Source organism: Gracilinanus agilis, chromosome 5, assembly GCF_016433145.1.
Source record: "Gracilinanus agilis isolate LMUSP501 chromosome 5, AgileGrace, whole genome shotgun sequence".
Lineage (NCBI taxonomy): Eukaryota > Metazoa > Chordata > Mammalia > Didelphimorphia > Didelphidae > Gracilinanus > Gracilinanus agilis.
In genome coordinates, this window is record NC_058134.1 from 72,866,072 (window position 1) to 72,892,525 (window position 26,454).

The window sequence follows — 26,454 nt, forward strand, 5'->3', positions numbered from 1 at the left end:
TAAGACATCCAGTTTGGATGCTGTGCAGCAGAGTAAAAGACAGCAAGCTTTAATCAAAGGATTATATCTGGGGAATTGTAAACTACACTGACCACTGTTAGCACTAGTATCAGACTGACAGCCAGTCACTGCATGCAAAATCCCGAAAAGGAAATACATAGGTTTCAAAAAAATGATACATTTCGTTTTGCATAAAATGCCCTGAAAGAGTTCTCAAAGAAACCAATAGTGGGTATTATCCTATTAAGTGATGAGCCTAAAAATGAGGAAAAACAATTCCAGACCATCAGTCTGATATCAACCTTAATCTTGGTTTTCTCTCCAAGAAATCCAGTGTATATGCCTATGCTAGAATTGCAAATTTTAATTTTGACAAATGTTTATAGAGTATAAAACTCCAAAATATTCAGTGAAATAAAATCAAATAATTTAAAATGTCAACTTGCAATAACAGCAACAAACATGAAGGCCTAGACACATCTTGACCCTCCTCCCAGCCGTCCTTCTTTCCCCCTACCCTCCAAAAAAAAAAAAAAAAAAAGTGCAAAAACATTGAGCTGTTGGCTTGGTCCACAAACATAAGACATCATGTACAAAGATTTGCAATCTGATAGAATCTGATGGAATCTGACTCCCACTTCTCCCTGGTTCTGTCTCCAATAAGACTCAGCGTCCGAAGATGGAGTTCAGTTCCAGAAGAATTAATTCCACAATCTGATTTTGGTATACAGTATGAACTGCAATGTTACCAGTCTCTTTCTCTGGCTTTAACAGAGTGGGACCAAAAACAATGGCTACACTCTGATAGGTCATTCGATTTTTTTCTCCGTTTTCTACAACTCTGAGGAAGAAAAAAAAATGTTTCAGAACTGGCAATATATTAAAAAGGAAAAAAAAAAAGGAAGTAGAGGAAAATTCCAAATGTATTGCAGTGATGGTAGTTTTCATTTTGTAAAACAAACTAGCAATTCTGATTTCCTTCACTGAGGAGAAAGTTACTGAGTCAAACACAAATACTATATATTTATAGCCATTCAGTCCAATTTCACATGTGACTATTTTGGGTTAAGTACAACTTGAGTATGTAGCTATAAACACTCCTTTTTAAAAGTATAGTATTTTTTAAAAATTAGAGAATCTTTTCCTGAATTGGGCCTAACTTCAAGACCTATGTCTTACAAATAACATTTTGTTCATTTCATGCTATTTTTTAAACTTAAAATGACTGTCTTTTTTTCCCTTCAGCATAGGAGTATTCCCCGTATAAAAAGTAAGAGTTAACTCTTCAAAAAAGTGGTTATGTATTCAATAAAGACTTCATAACCTTAATTTAGAGGGCATCCATATCAAATCATTTTCTAAAATTTGTCTCCCATTAATGGGGTGGGGCTTACCTTTTTAGGTGTCTAAAAAGAACCTGCATGGTGTCTTGATTTGGCTTTGGCAATTGTTTAATTAAATCTCTGACAGCACCAACTCGCTGTCTTGGTTCCTGTTCTAAAAAAGACAAAAAAATAACTGAAGATTTTGTAGCTAATTCTTAAGGAATTAAAAACAGGGGTGGGGGTGGGAGTGGTGGGGAGGGAGCAACAGCCCAGAGGTGGACATTCAGTAATATGCAGTGCCACCTAGTGGGCATGTTTGAAATTGCTGACGTTGGGCAATTCTAAATAAATGCTTCTGAAGTTTCAAATAAAGGAAAAATACATAAAGGAGAAATTAATTTCTGTGCAGAATTTATAACTACGGTTCTTTATAAGTTTCTGAAAGTATTTTATACTTACTAATTGCATTAACAAAGTCATTAAAATGATTAAATGTAAAGAGAGGCTCTGGTAATTCTCTAAAAAACATTTTGAGTGCCCCAGTGATGACATGAATATCTTCCCATTTACTATCATTCAAATCCAATTTCTCATCTGAAAGAGAGTAACAATATGAATTAATTCATTCCAAAGGAGTTATAAAATTGTTCATACCCTTTAACTGAGTGATTCCATTATTGGAATCATAAAGAAGGCTACTGAAAATAAGAAGAGCCCTATCTATATGAAAACATTTCAGAAGCAATATTTGTAACCTCTAAAAACTGGAAACAAACTGTACATCCAATACTTGGGGAAATGGCTGAAGAAATTGTAGTTTGTGCACATAAATGAATATTAACATATTGTATAAAGAACAACAAATGATTCAAAGACATTAAAATAGTCTTGTATGAAGTGATGTAGAGAACAAAGCAGAGTGAAAGTATAATATACACAATTACACAAACAAGGAAAACTTTGAAAGGCAACAGAACTCATTACTGTCCTAACTTATAAAGCATATTCTTTCTTTTCCTTTAACAATTAGAGAACTACTCAAGAGTAATGTTGCAGGGACTATTAGTCACAATTACTTTTGTACTACTTTATTAAACTGTTTTCAGGGATTGTACACTCTGCATGATGTGACTGGGAGTATATCTGAATTATGTAACAAAATTTATCAATTAAAGAATTTTTAAATATAAATTTAGTGAAAATAATTTTAAACAAACTCTACCAATAATTAATATTTGTCTTGGCTAAAAGAGGCCAAAGAAGCAAAAATAAAGACAGGAATTTAGACTTACAGGAAATATTGTTGTAATACATAATGTATAATAATGGTACTTACCATGATTAACTGCGAATCTTAGTTTCTGTATCACTGCAAGATTGCCACTTACTCTGTATATCCCATCAATATCCAAACCTAAGAAAGAGAGATGGAGAAAGGTGTTTGAAATTCCATAGAGATTATATTAAAAGAGTGATTTGTCTCTCTGGTTTATACTGTTCTGATTTAAAAAAATTATCATTAACATTAACCTAAATAAAACTTAAGAGACAAACACCTTAAACTAAATGGGTTCTGAGGGGTCAACTTTTAAATTAAAAAATTGGCTTTGGTTTAGAAGAAAAAAAATTTAGCTGTTAATAGTGGACCTTGTTGACTAACTACCAAAATGTTTAATTTCATAAGAAATAATCTACATTAATGCCAATGTGTAATTTTAAAAACTATTACTCTTGCTCTCCAAATAAATGAGTATTTCCTGGACACTTACTATATATACCAGGTACTGTGAATGTTAGGGATACAAAGTACCACAAAAAGCCTCTAACCTCAAGTAAGCTCACAGTCTAATGGGGGTGAGAGAATATGCCAATACTACCCATAAGCAAAATATAGGCAGGATAAACTGGAGACAAGGAGTCTTTTGAAAATTTAAGAATGTTAACTGTAACTAATAATAAATTTAAAATAAATTTCTAAGAAGTCTTATTACAATTAGGTGAACACCTAAATATATTTTATAAAATTTATGAGATTGCCCATAGCATGTAATATACAATCAAAATAAGCACATGTTTCACTTCTTGTCTCCTGAAAATACTGTCACTGAGAAAAATATATTTTGACTTCAAGTTTAGTTAATACAGGGAATCAAACATATATGAGAAGAGTTGATAATTTGACAGAGGAGGTTTTATGATTAGACTTTGAATTTACACAAATAAAGCCAATACGGTATATAGAAATTTGCCAGAACATTTTATTCTACTTTAAGAATTTAACATTGGGATGTATGGGAAAGTCAAGAATTAAAGTGGAAAGAAATGATTATTTCATCTGTGCATGTTATTTTTGGTGTTATAAATGGCATAATCAATTATTAGAGATACCGTCAATGTACTCCATGTAAAGTTGTATTAAATTTCATAATAAACTAAACTATGCTAAAACATTTTTCCCTCAGTAACATGACCCACACCTATCTGCTATAGTCAAAACACTCCCTCTAGTTAACCTTATCTCTGCCTTCATTATTTGAAGCGACTGCCAATTCAGACTCACTTCTTCAAAGGGTACTACTTATTCTGTAAATCATTTCCCGAGTATTCGATATCTGTACTACGTTTAGTTTAGAACAATTGTATCCATAGTCAAGGTTCATCCTTTTGAGTGCCAAAATGCTCTCCAACTTGGAACCTAAATCTGCTCTCTTTGCAATCAAAAAAGAATTTAAGGCAGCTCCCTCACCCCATCCTCACTCAATAAATTGCCAAACGATTAGTGTTCTAACTGCACAGCAATAGATGCTAACTTATCTTAACAAGTATTTTTCCTACCATGTTCCTCAACATGCTCAATGCATAACTTTACAAACTTTGGCACTGTGCCGTTCTCTTTCTGACATAGATTTGCAAGATTGGATCCAAATACTTGATCTGAAAAACAAAAGAATAAAAAGGGCAATTTCAAAAATAACATTCTTCTAATAACAACATAACAACCTGATCCAAAATTAAATGTATGAAATTAATAAAATTATGAAAACAGAAAGCTTTTGAAGACTGATTAATTTCACTTTGAACTTCCCAATGCACTTTTAAGATTCTAATCAATGAGTCAGCAACAAGAAGACAAAAACCTATTTTAAGTCGTGAAGAGATACAAAGCTCAAATATCAGTTATTTTGATATAGTAATTATAAGGCTAATGTGTATGGATGACAAACTGGGGTGTATTTCTGGTTCATTTCTCAGATTAAGATAAAGTTCTGAGTTAATTATGACAAACGCATGTTTTTTTCTGGGAAACTTCAGTCACAGCTCAAAATGTTCCTAAGGATATTTCCAGTACTTTATTTAGGTTGGTCAACTTAGTTTAATTCTCTACAAAAGTCTTTTCCACAGTCCTTCCTAGTAAACTCATTTATGTTTTAGATGAAATTAATTGGAATAATGATGGTGTACCTCTATTGTGGAAGAAAATTAATTCCCAAAGACATGTTCTTTGTTGGAAATTAGATAATCAGAGATATAATTAAAATAGAAGCTTAGGTGTTCTGGGATGTAATATAAAGGAAAATAGTCATCCTAGAAAATTATCATAATGAAAGCAGAAATAATGTTCTATTAAGAAAAACAACAAAAATGCCATTTCTCCCAAGGTATTTGGGGGAATCTTGGAGAATAAAGATGGGAGAGTAAGGATTGGATTAAAATTAGAAGGGTTTCAATCTGTGCTCAGGCTGGGAAATCTGTTGATGAATGAGGGAGTGGTGGTGGTAGTGGTAGAGGATGTGTGGTAGAAGACTCACCAAAAACCAAAATTACTCAGAATGGGGGAAATTCAACCAAAGTATCATGCCCCTCACCCAAATCACCCAGAAAGTTCTAAATCAGGTTCACCAGCTAGACCAGGCAACCAAACCAGCTAGTGTGACTAACTGCTCCCTGAATCCTCTCTTCTTTTCTCAATCTCCCCACCTATGTAGCCCAAATTCTTTCTTATAAGGGTAAAACTTTTAAATTCTACAAATACAAATAAAGGAATTCAAGTGCAAACAAGTTAGTATCAATGTGTTTCTGTAAAAATATGACAAGATAATCAATCTGCAAGTGTAAATGGTTGTTTTGAGCACAGTAAAGGGAAAAGCATTAGGGACCCAAAATGAAAGAAAAAAAGGGCATAGGAAGAGTAGAAACAAATTAAAATTTGAGTCTTTACAACTTTGTTTATGGTCACTGTAATCACCTTTACCATGTGTATAAGTGGAAGAAAAATATGCAAGTGTTTTGTAATTTGAGAAGCAAAAAGCAGCCAACTCTGCTTGGAATGTTTTGTTTAATATGGCTGATATAGAAGCCATCTGGTACTCTTTAAGGAATAATTTTTTCAAACTGTTAAAATCTTTTAAGAGAGGCTACCTTAAATAGTATTAAGCAGGCTAGCCCTGTAATCAGGTATCCCAAGTTTGAAGCACTGATGTCACTAGTGAAAGAAATCACATCTCAGGGCCTAAATTGACTTATTTTTCATCTATGGGAGTGCTTTGTGAACCTTAAGGTCCTTTATAAACTAAATTCACCTTAAAACATATTAACTGCTAAGTCTGGTGATGCAAATTACAATTATGAATGATACTGAGAGAAGAAACCTGAAGAAGATTTAAAGGAGTCATGAAGTCCTGAGTGGAGACAGGGAGATGCTGAAAGACTTGAGAATATTGGTAGTCATTTCCTCATTACTTCCAATTAGAAGTTATGAAAAGAAAGGTGGAAATAGCTATTTTGATGATGTTTAATTTAATACTTGGCTTTCTTGATCACAGCTTAGAAGTCAATTCCAAGTGAACAAATACTTATTAGACACCTATGATACAAAGAAAACAGCTAGTACAGTGAAGGCTATTGGAATGATAGTCTCTCAGCTAAGAATGGACAATGAAAAAAAACAACACCTATCTATCTAGGCAATGAGACTTGATCATTTGACCAAAGGGAATGAAAGTAGAGGGAGATGAAGATCTCAAGAGACAATGGCTTTTAGGACTCAGCTTTGGAACTGTGACCTGGGGGGGGGGGGGGAAGGGTGTTTCTCTACTACTTTGGGTGCAAACCCCAAACAAGGCTAGGGAGTTTCTCTATTGAGCCAGCTCCAGCTATTGTTTCTACAGAAAGGGTGTGACAATCAACTCTCTAATGTTGGTGACTTCCCAAACCATAACACTCACCCACAACCAAAATTCTCCTCTCTTTGTCTGCCACTATTAGAACACAAGCTCCTTAAAGGCAGGGTTGTCTTATGTCGATATTACTAGCACTTGACACATAGTAAGCATTTAATAACCGCTCATTCTTTCATTCACAGAAGACACCTTGTAGCAAACTAGCACTAGAGGTCAAGAAGATAGATATCTAGATGACAATCGATAAGAATCTTGAGAGGGGACAAGCGATAGAGAATAAAAAGGGCAGAGAAACAAAGTGATCTTGTCGAGCATTAAACAGAATTCCAGGGCAGATGCAGTAAACAGTAAGTTTCTAACAAAACTCACACAGGAGTAAAATGATGTAAATAAACAGCTTTGGTTACCTGCTTTGCTCAGAAGTCACCTTCCCCTTAAAGAGTCTAAGGGACATTGTCTCTCTTGAGCTCTTTTCAATAAGGCACAATTAATGATAAAAAAAAACATAGGAAAAGCAATTTTTGTGTAAAAGAATAGATTTCTATTACTTTTAAAAAGCTACTAAGATAGTGCTGCTATTAAAGCTGAATATTTTGACTTCTGATGTAAACAGGAAAAGAACTTTTTGAGATATACTACTAGGAAGAAACAGTCTTCAGATAAGATAGGAACAGTTTGGGAAAGAAAATGATCTGTGGTATCAAGGGAAGACTTGGATCTTGTGTCAACAATGTAGAATGATGCCTTGAGAGTGAGAGAGCATTTGAATGCTATAAAGAAAAAGATCTTGTAAAAAATGTAAAAAATCTAAAAATCAAGAGCTTTGAATATAAATAAAGGGTTTTAGGACACCAACATTCTCAACAAATACTTATAAACTTTCACTTACCTCTAGACTTCCCAATCTTTTACTCCCTGAAATCCTGACAGGACCATCATCTTCCTTAGGAAAAAAATCTCCCTTCTTTGGTGTGCTCACCTCTGTCCACTGCAGACTACCTGCACTTCCCAGTTCCTACTTTCTCCTGTGCCCTCGGAAAGATGTCAACCTGCTGCTAAATTTTCCCTTTTTTTCCTTGAACTTTTTATCCAATACTTATTCTCCTGTCTGACAAATAATGTGGCTAAACTCTGCAGTTATATTCCCTGTCTCACAGAATCAGGAACTGAAGGCTATCCAGAGAAAGGCAACTAGGACAGAGATAGTTCATGAAGCTATGACTTATGAGGACAGACATGAGTGTACTTAGCATGGAAAAGAAAAAGACCAATGTTGTCAAGCTACACTTGAATGAGAATTAATAATAGGTATTATTTATATATATGTATATGTGTATATGCATGTATGTATGCATGAGTGTGTGTCCTGAATTACTTTATGGAAGGGTCCACCAAAAGGTGGAAATTACAGGGGGGGGCAGTTTTCAAACACTAGAAAGAAGTCTTTCCTAATGATTAACGACTGTTCAAATACCCTAAAGCAGTGGTTCCCAAACTTTTTTGGCCTTCCACCCCCTTTCCAGAAAAAATATTACTTAGCCCACTGTCACATACTATCACTGCCCCCTTACAGTTATTCAATGCCCCCAAATGCACCTGTGGCCATCACTGCTCCCCCTGGATCACTGCAGCACCCACCAGGGGGCGGTGGCGTCTACTTTGGGAATCACTGCTCTAACGTATTTATAGCAGCACTTTTTGTGAAAGCAAAGAACTGGAAACAAAGGAGATGCTCTTCACAGGGGGGAGAACTTCACATGTCAAAAGGATATTTATCAAAGGATATTTTTTCCCAGTTGGCTAGGAGACAGGAGCAGGCTACAACTCCAAATTTGCATTCCCAACTGGGGAGATATTCTGGCTGCTCCAAAGATGCTTCCTCACCGTTCTCTTATATAGTTTATAGATGCTCTTTCTTTTACAGGGTTTCTAGGCTGGTGATTGGTGTGGAACAAGGTGCTACGGGCTATCACCATTTCAAGAGTTATACTCAGGGTACAGAAATTGTTGGAAAGACATGAGAATATGAAAGTGGGAGGATGCCTAAATTATTAATAACAAGGAGGTTACTGAAGACCCTATTTAGGATATTTGGGCTCAGACAGACACTTTATTAATGGTATTATTATTGAGAAAAGACAGAAAGGTCCTTTGAGGGGAGTGAAACAAAAAGGAAAGGATTTATGGGATACATGCTAATTGCCAGGAAAGTACCAGGTGGTTTTGGATTATTCTCTAAAGAACTTATTTATGTGCTTATGCTTTCCCCTATCTCCTTGGGATTCTACATGAGAAATACTAACTAAAATTTCATATTAAAGAGGGAATAAACTTCTACAGAAAGATAAAGGGAGGAAAGGTCTTACTTATTAACCTAGTTATGTATAAATGAATATGTTTATGTATACATTTTATAGGAAATAATATTTATTCATTTATACTTCTTGGAGCAAAGGAGGATAGTACAGTTATAAAATTCTAAGAAGAAAACCAGATTCTTATACACATAAAAAAAAAATAGGGGCTACAGAACTCTAGAATCCAGACATCTTGGAAAGCATTGCAGAAGTCAAAATTCTGTCTCATATATTAAAAGGTTATCTGGTTCAGCAAACATGTATTTACTGAGTAGTTTTGATGCACAGCTATTCTTTCTATAATGAAATCTATTTCATAAGGACTTATTTCTCAGGTGGGCAGACTGAAAAGGAATTACTGGGATTTTATTCTCTTTTGGGACTGCACATAACTTTATAATTTAGTCCCATGGTCACAAATACAGTTCAAAAATATCATATCCAATTCTCTTATCTCCACATGAGATAAAACTACACTCAATTCAACAAAATAAGAACAGTTTGAACTACTAGTCTAAGTGGGGATGCAGTTTTATTTTTATTGATAAAAGGTGTTTTATTGACAAAAAGTTTTTTAAAAACTGGAATACTGAAAAAAATGACAATATCAATGACATGCGAGTTGTTGGGCTTTTTTAATGCCCATCAAGTCTAATTAAGAAATCCATACCCTCAAAATCCAAAATCACAACTATATGAAATACAGTGTAATATTGTAAATACAGGTAAGTATTGGCATGTATGCTAATATATATATGTGCCAGTGTTTTGATGACCTCTTACAAAAATTAAGAATAAATCTTTTTAATTAAATGCTAATGTAAATTTATTAATAAGGGTAAAATCTATTAAAAAACACAATTACAAATTAAAAGGCAAATTTTCAAAAATCAAATTTTCCTTAGAAGAGGAACTTTTTTTTTTATTCTCAAACACTACAAAGTTTTAATCATTCCTAATAATATAGTGGGGGAAAAAATTGAATTTGGAAACAGAAGATATTTGGGTATATATCCTAGTGTACAATTTTATTATGTGGGTAATGCTAGGCAAGTCAGTTAAGGTCTCAAAGCAACAATTTCCTTATTTGTTCAATTATATAGTATTTTCACTACATCCTATGAGAGGTGCTATGAAGAAAGCATTTATAAACCTTAAAATATTTTATAAATGTGGACTTATTTCCTAGTGAGCTCTTTAAGTACTTTCTAAACAACTAAATAGCTCAGAATCAAAACTTTCCACTTATTTTATTTAAAAAAAAACCTATCAGGGGGCAGCTGGGTAGCTCAGTGGAGTGAGAGTCAGGCCTAGAGACAGGAGGTCCTAGGTTCAAACCCGGCCTCAGCCACTTCCCAGCTGTGTGACCCTGGGCAAGTCACTTGACCCCCACTGCCCACCCTTACCACTCTTCCACCTATGAGACAATACACCGAAGTTAAGGGTTTAAAAAAAAAAACCTATCATATTAGATTTAGATGCCTTATTTGTTGTATGCTCTTTAATATCTTAGTTTAGTATTTACTACTGATTCATCATTTCAACTGAAAAACCATTTTTACATGCCAGACAAAAAAGGTAGTTTTAACAACTCATAATAATTGATAATCACAACAGTGAAAACAAAAATCTGATAAACCAAGTATAAAAATAATTGAGACATTTGGAAATATCGTCACTAAATATACAAAATCTATAATCAAATGAAATAACATATGCAAAGCACTTTACAAACCTTAAACTGCTATATGAATGCTAATTATTATGATTATTATCTAATGATATTACTATCAGGTACATACCCTAAGGAAGTCAAAGACAGAGGGAACATCCCCTCCCCAAGAATAACATTTTTTTGTCCTAGTTTAAACCCTAGAAGCAATTAAAGAATGGCTGAACAAATTGTGGTACAGGAATACTATGCATTATTTTATCATAAAAAATGATGGAAGACAAATTCAGAGAAATGTGGAAAGACTTGTATGAATACATACAGGGTGAAATGAGCAGAACCAAGAAATTAATTTATATAATGAACAAAATAATCATGTAAGGGACACAGCACTGAAAGACCCCAGAACTCATAGCTTCAAGAGACCGAAGATCAATCCTACCTCTCTCTTTTTGGTATATTATGTTTTAATACTTTCTGATAGTTTGGGTATTGTCTTGTGGGATCCTGCACATACCTGTGAGCTTTCCTTTTGGCTGCTTGCTTTTTTCTTTGACCTGCCAACTATGGCATTTTGGCTAGAGCATTCCTGGGTACTTTCAATTTGGGATTACTTTCTGAATGTGGTTGGCAGACTCTTTCTTTTTTTACTTTGTCCTCAGACACTAATAGAGAGCAATTTTCTTGTATGATTTCTTAAAATAGGATATCCAGTTTTGTTTGGTTGTGATTTTTCAGGGAGGCTGATTATTCTTAAATTAGTTCTTCTTGAACTTACTCCCAGGTTAGGGCTTTTTTTTTTTTTTTTTTTTTAAATAGCTAATACTTTCCATACTCTAGTATTTCTTTGTTTTGTTTTTTTTTTCATGTATCTTGTCTCTCACTGGATCACTTAGTTCCAATCTCTCCATTCCATGTTATCATTTGACAACTACTTTGTATTTTCTGTCTTCTCTTTTAAGCTCTTTATTTTCTCTCTACTTTCTCTTCAAGACATCTGGCTTGATTTTTTTCAATCTCTTCATTTCTCTCATTTATTCTCAATACATTTGTGAACAAGCCATTCTTTTCCTGAGGCTTTTTGATGTCCTTGTTCTGAATTCACCTCAGGCTTCTCAAACCATGATATTTCTTCACTATATTTGTACTTTTTTCTGCCAACTCATCTATCCAGCCTCCATTACTGGATGGAGCCTTTGTATCAGAGCCAGGCTATGTTCCCTTTCCCCATCTCCTGAATGGAATGGAGATAGGTTGTGTCTGATCCTGTCCCTTCTGCAGTTCTGATGCCATTGCTGCTCTCATGATGCTATTCTGAATGAGACAGTTGGGTTCTGATCCGTTTTTCCTGTTGATCTGCAGTCTGCCCTGAGACCTAGAAGTAAGCCTAGGCCCTTCCCTCTGCAGCCATCCCTGGCTTCTTTATCCATGTCTCCTGGTGATTCACAGCAGGTGCTGGACTGAACTTTGGCTCTACCTTCTTTTCTTGCTCCATATTTAAAGGAGTTCCTCTTGCTGTACCCTTCCACAAGTTGGGAGTTGGCTTTGTCCCCTCGATGGTGTTTAAGGAGTCTCTTCCTCATTCCTGTGTCGTGTATACCCCTGTGTAGTCACCAAAGACAGTGCTCATTTAAGACCTTCTAGATCAGGGGTCAGCAACCTTTTTGGCCGTGAGAGCCGTAAACACCACATTTTTTAAAATGTAATTTCATGAGAGCCATACAGTGCTCACAGTGTGCGCTCCTGTAACAGTGCCTGAAAAAAAAATGGACTTTATGGCTCCTGCAGAAAGAGACATATCTGGCCCTCAAAAGAGCCAACTATGGCTCGAGAGCCATACATTGCCGACCCCTGTTCTAGAGGATCTTAGGCAAATGTGCACTTCACCCTCTTACATCCCTGCCAGGGTATTTGTCAGAGGGACTAAGATAAGTTAGGACTTATCTTAGATAGTTCCCCTGTTGTTTCTTGCCCCTCTTGGCAGAGAGGTGATGATGGATGAGGGCAAAAGTACACAAATGAAACATGTGTTCTCATATGTGGCCAATTTGCAGATTTGTTTTGTTTCATTATACATAGACTATAAGGGAGGGTTTTCTAATTGGGGTGTAAGAAAGGAGAGAATGGCAGATATTCAATGAGGAGTGACAGATATAAAAAGAGGAACACTGATAAACCAATTTTTAAGAACGCACAGAACAAAAAAAAAAGGATAGGTGGGATTATAAACATGGACAAATTTTTAACTTTCTTGTTACAATATAACTATTGCAACTATCATATATTTAAAAAAATATACAAGACTGGTACTTACAAAAAGAAAACTTGATTAAAAAAAGACATTTTCACAGATTCATCCCCATTTTTAACTTCAGATGTATTAGCTCTGAAATTCGCAAGCTATACTAAGGATTTCCCTTCTACATACCTTTAATATAACCCTTTTCACGTACAGCTTGCAAAGTAGGTCGTCTAGTAAGAAACTTCTTCAGATTTTTTTTCGTTTTCTTCTGCTCTGAAGAATCTATGCTCAAAACTTTCATTGCTTAAAGGGAACAAACATTAGTATTTAATAAACATTTTTTCTCAACAAACTAGACAATTCACTTAGCAATGTGAATGATAACCTTATGGTTAGTTGTTTAAGTCACACTAATTCACTTAATGAACACAACTTAATGTGATGCTGGTACTTAAAATATTATCTAACCTAAAATTCGAACATCAAATAACTATCAGGATTGGTCCAAAATAAATGTTCTTGAACATTATTTTGTGTATGGTACCTTTTATTTAATTTCTGTGTCAGTGTTTGCAAGAAAATCAAAATTTACTTTTCTCAGCCTCATCAGACCAGAAATCTGCTTTCACTTAAGAGAATTACTGAGGTTTTAATTAAACCTAAGCATCTTCATAGTGAACAGGACAATTTGGGAAAGTTTAAGAATCATTTTTTCCATCAGTGAGGTTTTTTTAATCACATAGCACATTACTTGCATACCTAAATTTCTATGACAGTTACAAAGAAAAAAAATTTTTAAATAAAATTCCTGAAGATGACTGTGTATGCCCATAATTGGGAAAGTTGAGAGCATAGAAAGAGTAGCTGTAGCTTAGCAACCCACTTGCAAATAATAAAAGCAAATCACTGTGTATATTAGTAGATATTCATAGTGTAAGTAACAAATTCGAGGCAGAATGTGGATGGAACATGAATAAAATAATTTCTAATCATTTAATTAACTTGAAAAGTAAAAATAAACAACTTAGACTAAAGGAGGCAGGTCAGATTCAAACCAAGCAAGGTCAGGAATCATTATTTCATGGTCATTGCCAATGGTCTTCTTAAATAACATTTATTATCTTTGATCACTAGGATTCTGAAAAAAAAAACAACAGTGGGGGAGAATCCTAAAAGATGCTATGCTAAAGTAAATGGCCATAGTTAAGGTGCCTCCCATTTTTGGCTTTCTGCATCTTAAAAGAACCCAGTCCTTCTGTGACTACTGTGCAGGAATAAATGAGTGTTACTAAGATTATAACTGAACCCAAGATATTGCCCTTATATTTTCAAATGTTTAATGTTTGGTCATGTAAAAGGTATCAAATACAAAAAAATCATCTTAATACTTATTTCTAGAGTATCAAATCACTTATATCTCCATTCTATAGACAATTTATAGACTATATATATAGACTATTGGCAAGTCTACCTTCCAATTATGGTCTCTGGCTAAATTAATAAAATTGTGGAAGGATGACTGACAAAGTTATAATATTATGGTAAAATCATAGCATAAAAGAAAAAAATTATTGAATATTGAGACAAGCCAATAAATTAAAGGATTGAGATGATTCAAATGAAGCATTTTTTGAGAAAGAAATTTATAAGTCTAGATCAGTGATGGGCAAATTATGGGCCTGCGGGCCAGATGCAGCCCCCTGAAATGTTCTATTCCTGCCTGTGACATTATTCCTAATCTGACAAATACAATGAGTAGGATACAATACAATGAAACTTCGAAACAGTTGCCTTAGAAACAGACTGACAGAGGAGCATTTCCTTTCCTTTAGCCCCCTCTTTAAAAAGTTTGCCCATCACTGGTCTAGATCAGTGATGGGCAAACTATTCCCCAAGGGCCATATCCAGGCCATAGTTTGCCCATCACTGCCTTAAGCAATTCCCTAATCACTAGGCCCCCACATCCATTGCTTAAGGCAGTGATGGGCAAACTATGGCCTGGATATGGCCCTTGGGGAATAGTTTGCCCATCACTGATGTAGATCAATGACACATGTAAAACCCAGTTAACTTGCTCATTGGCTACAGGAGAGGGGTGGGAGGAAAGGAAGGAAAGTGTTACATGAATAATGTAACCGTGGAAAAATATTCTAAATTAGTTAATTAAATGAACTTAAAAAAAAGAAATTTATAGAAAATTAAGGGGAAAAAGGAGCTAATGTATCAGGATAATTTGCTTTATAACTTTTTATATAATAATGTGACATGTTTTTTATAAAGTGGGAGAAAAAAACATGGTTTTTAGTTTTTTAATAGTTAGAGATACAAACTCGTAATGGGTTCAAAAGGATGAATAATGATAAATGAGCTTACAACGTAGTTTCTTAGAGTCCTTATGATCCTTTTCTTTGTCATGTTTTTCCATTCCTGGAGAATCTGGTACCTCTTCTTCAACTGTCTCATCACATTCAACGGCCTATTGATTAGAAATTTCCCATGCTTATGTTGATTCAATTTAAACTAAATTATTCTGCAACTCTAAGAAAGACGAACAATTGACTTTTCTGTAAACCATTAGTAAAAAACAATTGGTTCTGTGTATGGATCTTTATAAACTGCTTTTCTTATTCAAGATAATATTTAATGCTTTCCTTTGTATATATGGATAGAAGTATATCATATCTTCTATCAACAGGATGGATGCAGATCAAGTTCTAGTGATAAGTTGCACAGATTTATTTCTGTAGGGCCATATGTGACACTGAACAATAGTATAAATCCATGACAAATGGGGAGGGAGCCATAAAATGTTAGCCTGAAGGGGCCTACATATTATCTGATTTCCCTTATTTACCACATAAGAAAATGGAGGCTCACAGGATAAAGGTTATGCTTTTATTTGCCCAAGGTCAAAGAGCAAGTTAGTAGCAGAACCAGTCTAGAATTCTCCTCACTTCTGCCTCTTGATCCCTTAGCTCACCCTTTAGGGGCTGCTAGAAGTCACTGTTTCAGTGTTGGACTTTGGAGTCAGGAAGACTAGAATTCAAATCCTGCCTGAGATTCTTACTAGCCATATGACCCTACCATTTTAATGTGTCTCAGCCTCAGGTGTGATTTTCAGGATGGTAGGAAAAGGGACCTTCCAGGTATTTCCTTCTTCAGTGAGTTGCCTAGAGCAGAGGTTAAATGATTTTTGGGACAACAGGTAAATGTCACAGGTAGGATATGAATATGGGTTTTCCTGGCCTAAAGGTAAAGGTCAGCAGCACCAGCGAACATGCAATTTCTTAAGCTATGATTTACTTGCCCTATTAACATGACTAACAGAATATCTGAAAGCACTGAAAGCAGTGATCCACTTGGGGAAGGCTCAGAAAAAGGTATCACAGGGAGAAGGGCTGATGCAAAGGGCTAAAACCTCCCATCTCCAGCATTTCTGATAGACCTGTGATCTCCGAGACTGAGGATTCCTCCAAAAGCACAGATCTCTTCTTGTACTCCTAAGGGAGGCTGCTCATAACAGGAGAGGTTTTCCTTTGACCTCTTAATGGATATAAAGGAGTACAAGTGGAGCATATGGAGCATCCATCTGTTATCCTTTCCTTTCACTACATAAGGGACCCACACCTTCTTTTCCTGTCATGTAATATTTTGAAATCCTAGTGTACAATTCTTCACTAGCAATAAGTTATAGACCATATACTGTGTAAATGGAATTAGCTCGAGCCCATTAATAGTCAAAAATTTACTCAACCTAGGTGTGCTAATGATGTCACCCTAACCTCCCTTAGTGGGGAGGGGAGACGAGTTACCCACACGTGACAATAAGTAACAAATCAAGAATAAGGGGCAGTCCAAATCAATGTAGAACCTGCCATTTGTCCATTTGAATTAGAGGTGGACCACAGGAAGTGATGAAAGACACGATCTCTTTAAGTAAGTTAGTGAACTTCCTGTAAGGGAAGTTGCTGTCTCGAACTGGGAGCAGAAGCATCTCCTGAGACCACAGAGAGCTTACACTCTATATTGTCACGTGGGTAAGTTAGGCTGACCTCCTTGGCCTAGCTGGGCCAATTCTAAACTCTGCCTATCTGGCTGTTGGGCCTTGTGGCTTACAGCTTCATTTATTTAGCCTTTTAACCTTCTCTCTCCGTCCAGGCCTTTGGCCTGGACTAGCCTCTCCCTTTCTCTTTATTCCTACTTTTTAACCTACCAGATTGGAAATAAACTCCTTAACCCGATGCTGACTTGGGTCTGATTTAATTACGGAATCAACCTGAATTGTTGATTCCTGGCGGCCACATATTTTAATATATATCTAGAAATACTTAAATTTTCCTTCTTACAATATATCTAGCATGAATCTTATCTAATTCAAAATTCTGCTAAAGGCAGACTGTTTCTATTGAATTATTTCCAACTACAGCATTAGTTTTTGAACTACTGATTTTCAATTCAATATGCATATTTTTTGTTTTTAACATTATTTTATGTTTTAAATAACAAGTTTTTAAAATGAAGTTGCACTTCCCACTACTGATCCTGCATATCCCAAATGAGCACGTTTCAAAAAAATAAAAAGAATCCTTTAGTTCAATCATATAGTATATACATAATAAGATTACAAATATAAATTTAAATATAAATAAATATAAACTCCCACATCAACCATGTCCAAAAAAATTGTCAATTTCTAGATTTAAAGGTCAACATATCTTTGTCAGGAGACAAGTGGCTATTTCATCTTCACTCCTTTGAGCTCCTGGTTTATCAATAAAATACTGAGAATTCTAAGTCTTTCAAAGTTGTTTTTCTCTGCCATTTGTGAAAGAGAATTCTTTACTCTATTGTAAAGGTATTTAAGTACCTCATTAGATTATGAAAACAAGATTAACTCTCCTTTGTCTACCTTTTGATTGAATCAACACAAGTTTGAACCCTCAGAAACTCAATCAGCCAGGATGAGTATTCACCTCTCCAGCAGGTGAATTTTAGAAAATTCACACCCTTAGATGAGAACTTAAGCTTCAGAAGGTGAGAAGTTGATCCCCACAGACACTGCCCTCTGAGCAGTGCTAGACAATTTGGAAACTATGATTGGCCCCTGTGAAGAAGGACAAGGACAAAAAGTCACCATAAAAGCAAGCCCCAAACTCCCTCAGAGGAGATGGTCTTTGAGAAGATAATCTGAAGAGATTGCCTTCTGGAGATAGTCTTCCAGGGAGCTTCGCTGGAGACTGTGGCTTAGATCGTGGGCTTGGAGTTCAGCTTCAACTTAGACTCTGACTCCTGGACTACTTTGTTGGGCGAGTGAAAGGCTGACTCCTTTCCTAGTTTCCTAAGATACTAGCTTCCATCGTGGAGGAGGCCATAGGGTTACTCACCACCAGCCTTTCCTGGTTGAGAGCTACTTAATCTCTCCCTGGATTAAGCAGACCCGGAGTAAACATTTAGACTGACAGGATCGATAATCTCTCTAACCTCTTCACATTTCTCTACTTTATTGTTTCCTCTCCATTTTGTAAATATTCCAAAATAAATTTCTGACTCAAGATATAATAAATATTGGCAACCATATAATTTTATAAAATTATTGTCCAATCATTAATTTTCACCTTCACACATTATTATGTAAATTATTCTCAAAGTTTTATTGACATCACCTTAAATCAATTCTTAAAGGTCTTCCTTGCTTTCCTTTAAAACCATCCATTTTTTTCATCTCAAGGAACAAGATAAAATCCTATTTTAACTATCTCAGGAACTATGCTAAGTGCTATACAAATGTTGCCTCACATACTATCTCATTTGGACCTCACAAAAATCCTGGAAGGTAGGTGTTATTATTATCATCATCTTATTTTACTGTTTAGGAAAGTTAGATAGAGGCTAGGTTAAGTGACCTGCCTAGAATCACACGGCCAGTAAATATCTGAGCTTGGATATGGATTTCGGTCTTCCTGACTCTAGGTCTAGAGCTCTCTCCTCTGTGTCAGCTAATGTTCTATTGCATTCATCATAGCACAATTTGTTGTGGTATCCCTAATAGTAGTATACTTCCCTCCAAATTTTGACTACTGAAAAAGGAGCTATTACAATATTTTGGTACATATAACTTCTTTACCTCTTAAAAACAAAAACAAAACAAAAATCTTTGGGGCATAGGCCTACTCTATTTCTAGAGAAATCAAGAGAGTATGAAATGGTTTAGTAACTTTTCTGGGCATAGTTCCAAACTGCTTTCCAGAGAAATAGGTCAATACACAGATCTAGCAACAGGGCCCAAGTGTTTTTCCTATTTTTCCACATTTGTCATTTTCCTTTTTTTGTCATCTTTGCAAGTCTGATATGTGTAAGCGATAACTTCAAAACTGGTTTCATTTATATATTTCTAGAATTACTAGTGATTTTGAATATTTTTATATGATTGTTGGTAGCCTGTTTTCCCAATTATTTAGGTTTGTATTTCTGTAAAGAGCACTTTATAGTTAGTTTATATCTAGTCTCTGAATGAAACGTGGAAGATACTAACAAATGTTCTATAGCTTTTGTAATTATTTTGAATGGAATTTCTCTTCCTGGGTTCTTTTTACTAGGTTTTATTGTTCACAGATAGGAAGGTTGATGTTTTGTACAGATTTACCTTATTATATTATTATGATAGTCTTCCTTATGAAGAACTAATTCTGCATTTCAGGTATAAATCCCAATGTGATCATAGTATATAAAATCTAATATTATTACAACTTACTTTCTAATATTTTATTAAAATTTTTTCAATTGTGTTCATTAGTGATATTGCCCCTTAGTTTTTTGGGTCCCCCTCCCCACTCTTTTGTCTCTCCTTTCTCTGGTTTGGGTATCAAGACCATATTTTTATCACATAAAGATTTAAAATATTGATGACAATGACAATGCATTCATTGGTTTCTGGGAACTCCTAAAATACATGGCAAATGTCTTTGTATGCTTCTTTAGCAAAATATTCAATTATAGCAGACAGAGAACCTATGTACACTGAGGAGGAAAGAGTAGCTAAAGGACACTGGAGAAGAGAGCAAATCAACTTTGAAGATGAACATAAATGAAATATATACCTGATTACTGATGGTACAATGAAGAACTTTGATCCAATCATTCATAAGAGTGTCATTGTCACATTGAATTAACAGCTCAGTTCCTTGGCGTGTTTTTAGCTAAAGAAAGGAGGAATGTACAATTAAATCAGTGTTAAAAACATACTAAGAGGTTTTTAAGCAATTCATGCTTTTATGCCACCAGTTAAGGTTAGATCCATTTTCATCTTTCTTTCCCCAGTGCTTTGCACACAATGAGATTCAATAATTTGCTGGTTAACTGATGTTATCTAAAAAGATTAAAAGTTAAGCACCATGGGGCCATAAAAGGTTAGAAGAACTATATCAATTATTATTATTATTATTATTTTAAAAACTCTTACCTTCCATCTTAGAATCGATACTATGTATTGGTTCTAAGGTAGAAGAGTGTTAAGGACTAGGCAGTGGGAGTTAAGTGACTTGCCCAGGGTCACACAGCTAGAAAGCATCTGAGGGCAGATTTAAACCCAGGACCTCTCATCTCTGGGCTTGGCTCTCAATCCACTGAGCCATCTACCTGCCCCTATATCAATTATTTTTAAAGACTAAAGCTCTCTACACAGATGTACAGTTAAAATATTTCTTTTTGTGAGCATTTATGCCCACTATGTTATATTATAGTTTTGACAATCGTGTCTGCCAATACACTGAAACTGTTCATTCTGTATATTTGGAGTAATGATGCAAATCAGAGAATGGTAGGGAATCAATATTCCTTTGCATATATACCAAGATATTTGTTTAGGAATATGGCTTTAGGATGCAAATGTGAGAATGTCTTGGATTTAAGAATAAGAAATATAGCCATATGAATTGGTAAAGAAATAATAGTCTATGACATAGTAATGTTTTAAAGATAGGGATTTTAAAAGCCTAAATAATTATATTTTTCTTCTATAGATCAAGTTTTTATGGTTGTCTTAAAATATTATATAGAATGTTATATATTTGTATATATTAGACAATATTGTGCATTATTATATATTGTTATAACTTAAATATATAAAACAATATTATTTTTATTAATATTTTTGCAGAAAGGCTACTAAACTGAGTGAAAATTCTGATCTAAAATGAGATACTATATTTAATAAGAAACTGAAGAAATAATATTCCCACATTAATAATTTAGTTCTATGTTTTTCGCAAGAATGTTTGAAGGGGAAATTTGTAGATACTAAATTCTACATTTCGCACTGGATACTATCTTGACCTTTCTGAAATGGCACCATGCTACCTTTTTCTCTTGGAATAATGGGATCAAAAGTCAGATTATTATGTCTAATTGTTTACTTATACAATTGAATAATATAATAGGTATCCAAGTCCTGGTACACCATATTGGAGCATTCCTTTTGAGAGTCAGGTTTACGTTGTGGGATAGGACCATGAAGGAGTGGTAGTAATGATCACAGAAAAGGTCTTAATAAAGAATGAGTCAACAATTTATGTAACTAAGTTCAAGATTCTGACACCATAAATTCTTTAAAAATTGGAATATTATCCAAAATAAAATGTTCACACAAGACAGATAGTATTAAATTGAAGACTATCATTTTCCAAATAATTTTTTTAAAGATAAGTTTTTATTCAAAGATGCAAAGATGTGAACTGTACTTAGAAAACATAAATTACCTCATATACATTCTTTTTGCTGGATTTATCTTTTGAAGCCAACTCAATTGTTGCTCCTTTGAGGTCCACAGTGAACTCTGGCTTAGACTGATTACCCCCGAACTTAATTTAGAAAAAAAGAAACAAAACTTTTATGTAGTAGCTCATCTACCTTTTTCAGTCATACTTTCAAATTCCCAATATTAACAAACAATAGAGCATAAGAAATAGCTTCTCTTTTAAGACTGAAAACCATTGAAAAGGTACTGTTTCTAGTCATAGACTTTACTTGTTAGTACTATGAGTATCTCTACATAAAACGGTCAAAGAAAAACTGAAATATAAAACTCAAGATCAAATTAGTTTTTGATGGTGGGAAAAAGTATTAGTTTAAAAAACTTATCAACAAAAATGATATGTTAAAACTGAAGAACACAAATTTTCTCCTACATTAAATTTTAAAACCATATTTTAAATTTAAGTCAATATACTTATTGTTTATCTTTGAAACTGGTCATTCCAGAAAATTTCAATTAAATTACAGTCTCATCTTCTACTATTTAGAAAAAGTCTTTAAGGTTTTTCTATACAGCTAGAAACATTTTCTCATATATGTTTTCATATATGTTGAGAATTTGTTTTTCCTCTAAAAAAGGGATTACCTGAATTTTTACTAGATTAATCCAAACTTTTGAATGTTTTGACAATAATCCAAGTAGTGACAAGGGTATTAATTGTTGCTTTTTAAAAAAGAATCCATAGAACTGATGCTAAAATAATTTCTAATAAAATGATCAACCTACATCTAATTATTTAGATCTTGAATCTAAATTAATTTATATGGTTGGCTTGGGTTAGAGGTCCACGCTCCTTTTATGACAACTTAAAAAGCATGCAATTATTATACAGATTCATTCATAAATTTGGACTATTCACTCAGACACAAATATTCTAGATGCCAGTTTTTATTCATCTTTTAGCACAAGCCAACAGCCGTTTTATTTTAAAATGTGTTAGATGTCAATTAATAGTTGTCAGTATCCTTGTGTAACTTTCCCAAAGTTTCTGCCACACCAAAGGTCATTATGAAGTTAAAATGGACTATTATTTATTCCTTGTAAAGATCAAAGAATAGTCCTGCAAAAGAGCTACATACATGTATCATTAATTTTTCAATTACACATTTTTACACTAATTAGAACAGGTACATTAAAAAATTCACACATAGTCTATGGAATTAAATTACTAAATTCTAGGACCTAATGTTTTATCCTGCCATAAATTGCTGTACATAAACAAATATATATTAAAAGAGGCAATTTGCATTGGTATGATATGAACATCTTCAAATTGGAATGCTCATTATCAGAGTTCAATAAAATGATGACATACTGCTCAGCTTTAGGTTTTAACAGCAGAATTTATCAGACTCTTCAGTCACAAATATTTTTGTCTTTTCTCCTGTTTCAGTCTAAGCTTACAATCTGCTGCCAAAGAAAACTGCTAATTGTAGTTCTTTCAATCTAAAAAAGTAGCTCATCTATAACATTTAACGTTTCTTAAAAAATAACTAGTCTTTTTCTGTACTACCTCCATGAATACCATGTGTTCAAATGAACTCAAACTGTGGCTAGCTTAAAATCTTATCATGCTAGCTAATATTACATCACAATCAAGTTTTATCTTCTCATTACCTTAATAACAGAATTTTTATGATGTGGCTATAATAAATGCCCCAAGAACCATCTTCTAAATTTCTCTTCCTGTTCTCTCTCATTCTCTATAGTTAAGATTTGTGGTACCACAAATCCTCTGCTCCATCAAGACCCTTCAGCCCACTCTTATATAACAACAAAGTCCTGAAGCACCAACCAGAAGCTCTCTAAGTGTTCACTGAGACAAAACAACACTAAATGACTCAGCAACTGAGAAGAAGAAAAAGATGGAGCAAAACCCAGGTGAGTCATCTTGCCTTTATCCTGCTAGGATCATTGCACTCTCCACTGGTTAGTTCATGACCAGGAGCTCAGTCAGGCATCCTCTTTGGATCTCAGGTCTATCTGACGTCCAATCCAGGACAGATTAGGATGTAAAATCTAGACATGTGTTCCTTATTATAACAAAATCCCACAACAACAAAAATAAACTGATTTGTAACATTGTTCCAAAATTGTAACCACAGTCTACACAAATTTAGTATCTTCTCTAAGAATCCCTTGGAAATGTTGTAGAGAAGATTCCTGTTCAGAAATTTCTTCTAACAAAGATTCTGATTCTGTAGGTTCAACAAATACATAACTTCATTCCTACATCTAGAGCTAAAAAAGATTTAAGAAGTCACTTAGTCTCACTCTTCTCTTAGGGAGAGGTTAAATGAGATAGTGTTTGTAAAGCACAATGCCTGGCATACAGTGCTTAATAAATGCATCTTTCCTTTATTTCCCTAATATCCCAAAGGCAAGCAAGCAGCACAATCAGTGTGTTTCAGTTTTTCTGGTCCCAAGACCAGCATTCCTTCTCCTGAACCACTGGGCTTCCTTGCTATATTAGTCATATTCATACCACAAGAATACATATTTCAAAGAAGAACTGATAAAAGGATTAATTTAAAAACACCAAAATTATTTTTAAATTCTCCAAAAATTTACTTTTTTAGATTCGAAACTGTTAATCTATAGATTATGATCAAAAATAGTTTTTGACACATCTAAATAGAAGCATTTCAGCAACAAAATAATGAATAAAATGACATGAAATGGAATGCCAGAAAGATTCAATTTGCTTAGCAAAATTGCTTATAATTTTTCTCATTTAGTCCCAGGAATTCCCCATCCCATTTTTTTTAAACAAATAATAGAAGAACCAAATTTGCACCTAGAAGTGAACTTGGAGGTCATGTACTCCCCATCTGGTAGATTAGACAGCAGATTCACTTTAGTTAGGTGACTTGCCCAAGGTCTCTCAGCAAATCATTGACAGAACAAGGACTAAACCCAGGTTTGCAGGTCTCTGATCATTTTACATCATATTGCCTCCATTTCATTGCTGCATTTATTTCCATGTATTCATGTCAAAGAAAAGAGCATTGCTGCAGGTGTGGCAAGAGGCATGCAACAGAACACATACAGTGACAGCTGAAACAGGGTGGTCAGAGTTTACAGAGGTGACAGCAGGCCGGCGGGTCACAGAATCTTTCCAAGAAGAAAGCAGGGAGAGCAGGAGCTCCGGAATTGAGCCCCGAGGGCAGAATGACTTGATGGGAAAAGGGAAGAGAGGGATGATGTCATAACAATGCATACTAGCACAAGGATGCATGAGAGGAAATCCCCGAAGCCCTGGGCAGGAGAGGGTATGATTCTACCACAGACACACAACACTCACAAAACTGAACTTTGGTGCTCGTCTTTTATACCCAAGAGGCAGTGGACACCATAAGATTTTTTTCTTAATTTGCCACTATATACATTCTCAAGAGGACACTTTATAGGATGCACAATGGATACAAACAACCTATTCAAAGAAATGCATGATCATTAAAAATTAATATTTGTACAGAATATTAATTCATTTTAAATGTCCAGAATTTGAGATTAATTTTTTTTAACAGTGTTGGAATATTTAAATTTAAAATAACTGGCATCTGACTAGGTACCCAGCACACTTTACAGAATGATCCTATAAAATAAAAATATGAATCTCATGGGGGATAGCCCATTTTCTTTGCTTATTTCCTAGAAAGAGAAAATGGAAGGAGTTCAATATGCTGGAGATTAAAAAAGATCAAATCTTGAGAATATAATATCCATACTCTTTTATGATGAAATTCTACAAATTTAATCACTGATTAAGAGGACAAAATCATACATTCTAAATGTAAAGTCCTTAACATCAAGGGTTGTTTTTTATTTTTGTCTTTGTATTCCTGGTACCTTGAACTACATAATAAATACTTATTGAATTGATATGAATTAATTTGTCCTATAAACCTAATTCTTTAATTCTCAATGCCTATGCTTTTGAAGAGAAAGAGTAAGTGATAGAGATGATCCATAAAAGCCAAGTAATACCAAAACCTGGAATACAATTTTTCCCAACTCAACTTTCTAAACATATACTAGATGTTTTAAATAGCAAAGGGAAACCAATCCAAGATTTTCAATTTTGCCTTCAACCACACTCTTATTACATCCAATAGCTTCCTATATTTTCTAGATACTATGAAATTCTATGCATTGCTTTTCAGTGTAATATTTTTTGCAGCCCAACTTTAAGCAAAGCCTTACACTGTACATTTTAAACTATCATCATAGGATGGAAATTTATATGTAATTTTTGAAAGTATTTTAATACATTTTAAATGTCATCTGAGCCTACAGATATAAAAATGCTCCTGCTCACTTAATTTCTCTACTACATTTTCTGAAGCACTAGAATCTTTCAATATATAATTAAAACAAGATAAATTGAGAGACAGTGAGCTCTTCACCTAGTGACCTAGGGCTATCTCAAGAGTCCTTTCTAATGTTTTTAAAAAATCAACATTACAGGGAAGCTATGTAGCATAATAAGTAGGGTGCCAGGCCTAGAGAAGGGAGGTCCTGGGTTCAAACACAGCCACAGACACTTCCCAAGTGTAACCCTGGGTAAGTCACTTAACCCCAACTACCTAGCCTCTTGTTGCTTTTCTGTCTTAGAACTGATACTAAGACAGAAAGTAAGGACTTAGAAAATTTCAACCTTCTAAATTTTATTTTCAACATTTCCCTTTAAATTTCCTTTTCCAACTATCCACTGACATCATAATTACTTTGTTTTCTACACAATTTCCAGTTTTACAAAATCTTTTACTCAATTCCAACTATCAACTAAACAAGAAGTAGATATCCAGAGTTGTGTAATTCTCTAGAAATATGCTAATATAAGCCCCACCCCTACCAAAAAACAGC

At 34.4% G+C, this 26,454-nt stretch overlaps 1 protein-coding gene across 2 annotated transcripts in view; it reads right to left on the reverse strand.

The window, feature by feature from the left end:
- Positions 1–666: 666 nt before the first annotated feature.
- Positions 667–26,454, reverse strand: part of ARHGAP12 (Rho GTPase activating protein 12) — a 108,677-nt gene continuing 82,889 nt past the window's right edge. For both annotated transcript variants that reach the window (XM_044679707.1, XM_044679706.1), the window contains 9 exons: positions 21,530–21,631; positions 19,874–19,972; positions 15,150–15,252; positions 12,963–13,079; positions 4,161–4,259; positions 2,662–2,739; positions 1,785–1,919; positions 1,395–1,497; positions 667–841 (listed from right to left, as the gene is read on the reverse strand). In XM_044679707.1, coding sequence (XP_044535642.1) covers positions 667–841; positions 1,395–1,497; positions 1,785–1,919; positions 2,662–2,739; positions 4,161–4,259; positions 12,963–13,079; positions 15,150–15,252; positions 19,874–19,972; positions 21,530–21,631 — 1,011 coding nt within the window. The remainder of the gene's footprint in view (positions 842–1,394; positions 1,498–1,784; positions 1,920–2,661; positions 2,740–4,160; positions 4,260–12,962; positions 13,080–15,149; positions 15,253–19,873; positions 19,973–21,529; positions 21,632–26,454) is intronic.